The 5,155-nt window shown below is 37.8% G+C and overlaps 1 protein-coding gene across 1 annotated transcript in view; it reads right to left on the reverse strand.

The window, feature by feature from the left end:
• Window positions 1–5,155, reverse strand: part of PDSS2 (decaprenyl diphosphate synthase subunit 2) — a 160,212-nt gene that overhangs the window by 115,296 nt on the left and 39,761 nt on the right. Inside the window, exon 3 of the mRNA XM_023512423.1 lies at window positions 2,069–2,143. Coding sequence (XP_023368191.1) covers window positions 2,069–2,143 — 75 coding nt within the window. The remainder of the gene's footprint in view (window positions 1–2,068; window positions 2,144–5,155) is intronic.

The raw sequence follows: 5,155 nt of genomic DNA on the forward strand, positions 1-5,155 counted from the left end.
GACTGCTTGAACTCACAAGTTTGAGACCACCCTGAGCAAAAGCAAGACCCTGTCTCTACTAAGAATAGAACAATTGAGGCAAGAGGGTCCCTTGAGCTGGAGTTGGAGGTTGCTGTGAGCTATGACATCACAGCACTCTACCCAGGGCAACAGCTTGAGACTTTGTCTCAAACCCCAACCCCAAACCAAAAAAACCCCACAAAACAATTTTCAGACAAGAGGTCTTCCTGCCATTTATCATCTCTGAATTTGAAGCTTTTCCTCTATAAAATGGGAAATCTAACAAATCTCATCCTTTTCATACATGATTATGTACATAGAAAGAATAAGCAAATTGTAAAGTGCTAAGCATTTATTATTGTTCTTGCTGTTAGATTTGCCTGACATTTATAAAGTACTTAGTAAGAGTTCACAAAATTATTAATGAACAGAGCTAATTATAGTGGACAAATGGTAGAGTAGATCACTTAAGAACCCTGAAACCAAGAGTAACACTTCCACATCAAAATTAATATTCAACTATGAAATATTAATATCTTATGTGGAACTAAGTTGAATACCTGGGGAATATCCCAAGAGAAAACAATGTCTCAGCTCCCAGAACAGGTCACTGCAATCACCATATGGTAGGATCTCAGGGACACAGAACGACGCTACCAAATCAGGTTTCATGTGGTACAGAGACGGTAGAATAAGGGATTAAGAGCCAGGGCTCTCAAGTTCAAATTCCAGCTAACAAGTTAGGTGACCTTGGGAAAATTAGGTAAACTTTCCCAAAACTCAGTTTTTCCCATCTGTAAAATGGGCATAGCAGTAGCACCTATCTCTCAGGATTTTTGTGATTAACTGAACACATATAGGCCAATCACTTTACTATATACAGTGTAATCTGCTTAGCTGTCATCACCTTCATCAAACCATACATACAAAGTTAACTTTCTATAAGTAGAACTAGACCAGAAGTCACCCATTTTACAATCCGATAATAACCTTCAGCCATAGCAATGAATCACACGTGTCTTTGAAAAATCCCACAAAGAGTGTCTGCTGTGGTCATACACCCTATTGGGTCCCTACATACCAATATACTGCTTAGATGAAGTTAGACATGCCTCCTGGGCAGTGTGCTTCCCAGAACCAAGTATCAGCAGAGGTTCATGGCATAATTCTTCATATTTTACTAACTGCTCTCTGAACCATCTCGAGTCCTTAGGTTAATAACCTAAGTTGCTCATGCCCTATAATTCACTTCTAGTAAAATTTGTCTTTTTTTTTTTTCAAATGAAAATGTCAAAAAGCGTAAGATGTGCATACATGCATACTTTTTCTAATCTGCAGTGAGTGAAATCTTGCTAAAGAAGTTAGAATAATGAAACACTAAGATAGGAATCCCTTATGATAGTATCTACCATGTTAAATGATGGTGGTGGTCAATGAAGCAACTACTTCAGATCTAATATCCTGCTGAAATTAAATAACTGCATTTTTAGACATAAAACCTAACCTTTCTTAGATGTCCTGCTAAATGAGTCAAAAAACCTTAATTCTAGACCTATAAAATTAATCAAAATAATCCAACTGTGCAACCATCTTACTTCTTTCATAGAGAATCTAATAATGCAGTAAATTCTGGCTCTTGGATATAAAATACTTTCCTCCCCCAGCCCCTCAATAGTCATCTTCTTGGGATCATGGTCCACTCTTGTGGGACACGGAAGGCCCCTTCCTCTGGGGAATGGCGGGGCCCAGCTGCCTCGGCGCGAGCTGCTCCTTCAGCCTTGCCTGCCTGTGACAGCACTACCCGCCAGCCAGAAGCATCCTGATGTCTGCTGGGCTGCTGCAGATTGAACAGACTGTGAATCCAGCCAGGGGATAAGAGGTTGTTTTAATTGGCTAAATCTGCTATGTACTAAGCGTATGGCCATGAATTTGTAGCCAAAACACTCCTCTAAAAAAAAAATGCCACATACAATTTAAACACAAAACAAGAATGACATTTCCGTTCAATTACAGTTTTGCTGCAAGGGTTTTTAACCTAACGTTTTATAAGGATTCCGAAATCCTTTACCTTTGCTGCAGTAGAATTTTCATGGTACACTCCCTGTACCAAATCCATAAGAGCACTTGCTAAAAGCTCCACGACCTAAAAGATAAGAAGAAAAATTAGAAGAAGCAATTTGAAAATATATCCCCATTTTTACTTCAGAATGCTTCAGAAGACTCAATAGCAATGCAGGATTTGTGCTATATAGAAAAAAATGGGGTTATGTGCAAAGATCCTGGCAAATGGCATCGCCCACCTGGATATTAAAGCTGTGATCCAATTTTTTTTTCCAGTCATGATTCAAGCCAAAAACAAAATCTTATAAGCATAGCACATAAATATTATACATGAAAATTCAGTATTAGCCATTTTGAACATAAGCCTAAGTTTCAGATAAATAATGTAATCTTAACTCAATTTCTTTCCTGCATGTTTATTTCTGTCAGGTGGATACTTTTTCAATATTCCCATTCTGGGAGACATTACAATGCTAATTTTCATACTTAATCCAGAAAGAAAAGCAAAAGTAAGAGGATGGTTAACCTTTCAAATGTGTTTATTTTGTTGTACTTAAAATGGATTGTGGATACATTTCCTGTAGGCCCCTGGGTCAAATGTACCATAAACACTGAAAATTTTTACAGAACTGCAGTACTGAAATCATATTCATAAAACCTGTATTATTTTCAAGGCTCAGACTATTTTTCAATAATCAAGCAGAATCAAAAGCTTTGAATTTGTTCCAGAATGTAAAACAAGCAGAAAATACTAAATGGTCTCCCTGGAACTATCGTACAATTTAGCGTAGTTTGCATAAAGCGTCTTAATTCAAGAAGATAAAATAGTGGTATTTATGATAATGTTTCACATAGCCATTTCAAACAAGAATTCCTCAAGGCAACCCATCCACCTCTTACAAGACATAATATCATGTATATTTAACTTCCTGTGTTATGCAGTCCTGTATCAGATTTCCACTCTTTGCTTCCTAAAATTTAGCTGAGTTCTGATTGAATTAAAAGATTTTGTTTCAGCTTTTATCATTCTTGTAATTGAAGACATTATTAAGCCAAAGGATACAGATCCAAACAACAAGATACTTCCATCTCAGGTACCCTGGATTTAATAAACATTTTCTTAGAGGCAAATTACATTAATTTGTAGAGAGACCTGCTTTAAAATTTTAACACATGAACATTTATTTACACATTTATATTGGATAACACACACTGGGCTGCTGATATGGAAATTTTGCTGATTAAAGGCATATTTTTTTTCTAGCTTTGCAGATGGGTTAATTTGTAAGACCTATGCAAAGTCTTTTATTTTTAATCACATTGTCCTTTAGGTAACTAAATACTTAAGAAATATTGTAGCAATATGAGCTGCAAAGGAACTGGAAGGACAATGATCCTACAGTGTTACCAGATGTGTTGAGTTATTTAAGTGGGGTAGAGAGAAAAATGAATGGATTTTTCCCCCAAAGGTATCAGATAAGCCCTATTCCCAAATCCAGAAGGATTGGGTATCACCAATAGGTCTATGAAAGACTGTAACTAAATGCACAGCATCAGATTGGATTACAGTTTATACAAGCAACATCCCAAGATCCCCCTGATGGCTGGACACATAATACAGATCAATCACTCACTAAGAAATGTTATGGTTTTGAAACAGTTTAAACTCTGAGGCCAGCACTGGTAATGTGAAGAGGGATTTACAAAGAGAAAGTCTGACACTAAATGTCAAAATGATGGCATGAACTTTTAACAGTGGATCTGGTTCTGGATAACCAGAGTGTTCCTTTATTTCCCTGACATTCTAGACCAGGAAGAAGCAACAAAAACATTTTGTTCTCTCTTTTTCTCTTAATGCAATTAACAAATACATGCAGATCTGCACTTATAAATGGCTCTACTTGCTTGATGGAACATATTTCTACATCCAAAGACAAACCATTAAAAATGTTCTGGACCGGTTAGGTACAGGTGGCTTATGCTTTTAATCCTAGCACTCTGGGAGGCTGAGGCAGGAGAGGATTGCTTGAGCTTAGGAATTCGAGACCAGCTTAAGTGAGAGTGAGAGTCTTCCCATCTCTACCAAAAAGAAAGAAAAAATTAGCTTGACATTGCATCAAGTGCCTGTAGTCCCAAGCTATTGAGGAGGTTGAGACAGGAGAATTGCTTGAACTCTGGAGTTTGAGGTTGCAGTGAGCTAAGCTGATGTGATGGTTCTGTAGCCTGGACAACTGAGTGAAACTCTGTCTCAAAACAAAACAAAAAGCTTTGGACTTTGAGTTAAGAAGTCAAAGTTGGGCTCAGCGCCCATAGTTCATTGAGTAGGGTGCTAGCCACATACACCAAGGCTGGTGGGTTTAAGCCTGGCCTGGGCCTGCTAAACAACAACTGTAACCAAAAAATAGCCAAGCATTGTGGTGGGCATCTATAGTCCCAGCTACTTGGGAGGCTGAGGCAAGAGAATCGCTTAAGCTCAAGAGTTTGAGGTTGCTGTGAACCGTGACGCAATGACACTCTACAAAGGTGACATAATGAGACTCTTTCTCAAAAAAAAAAGTCAAAGTTGAGTCTATGAAAAGTAGGAATAGTCTAGCGGAGCTGAATGTGTACCAGGTGAGGGTGACTTGCATAGTGTAACTCTTTGCATTGCCTAAAATGTTTGTTTTTAAAATTATACCAAAGAAAGATGTGTTTGAACAGTCACAAATCAATGGAGGGGTGTGTCAGGGACATGCAAAAACAAATTACCACTGACCACCCCTATTGGTATGCAACTGTACCATCCTTTAAACACGCAAATATTTCTAGAAAGAACACAAGGCAACCATACTAGCCACTCATAATTTAGTAAGCTCATTTAATAATCTGATTTTCTTTTTTTTAATTACTTGGCTTATTACCTCAGACATTCACCTGTTTAGATATCTACTATACTTCAAGATAAGAAAGTACTTGCTTAATATCCCCCCCCCCCCAGATTCTTCAGGAACGATTTGTTCAAGCAATTTCAAATAGTAGCAAGGATAATGGCAGCCAGCGGAGAAGCCAGGGGCTGAGATGCCAAGTCCCAGATTTCTTTTTTTTTTTTTTTTTT

The sequence above is a fragment of the Otolemur garnettii genome, unplaced genomic scaffold (assembly GCF_000181295.1).
Source record: "Otolemur garnettii isolate 467f Iridium unplaced genomic scaffold, OtoGar3 scaffold00002, whole genome shotgun sequence".
Lineage (NCBI taxonomy): Eukaryota > Metazoa > Chordata > Mammalia > Primates > Galagidae > Otolemur > Otolemur garnettii.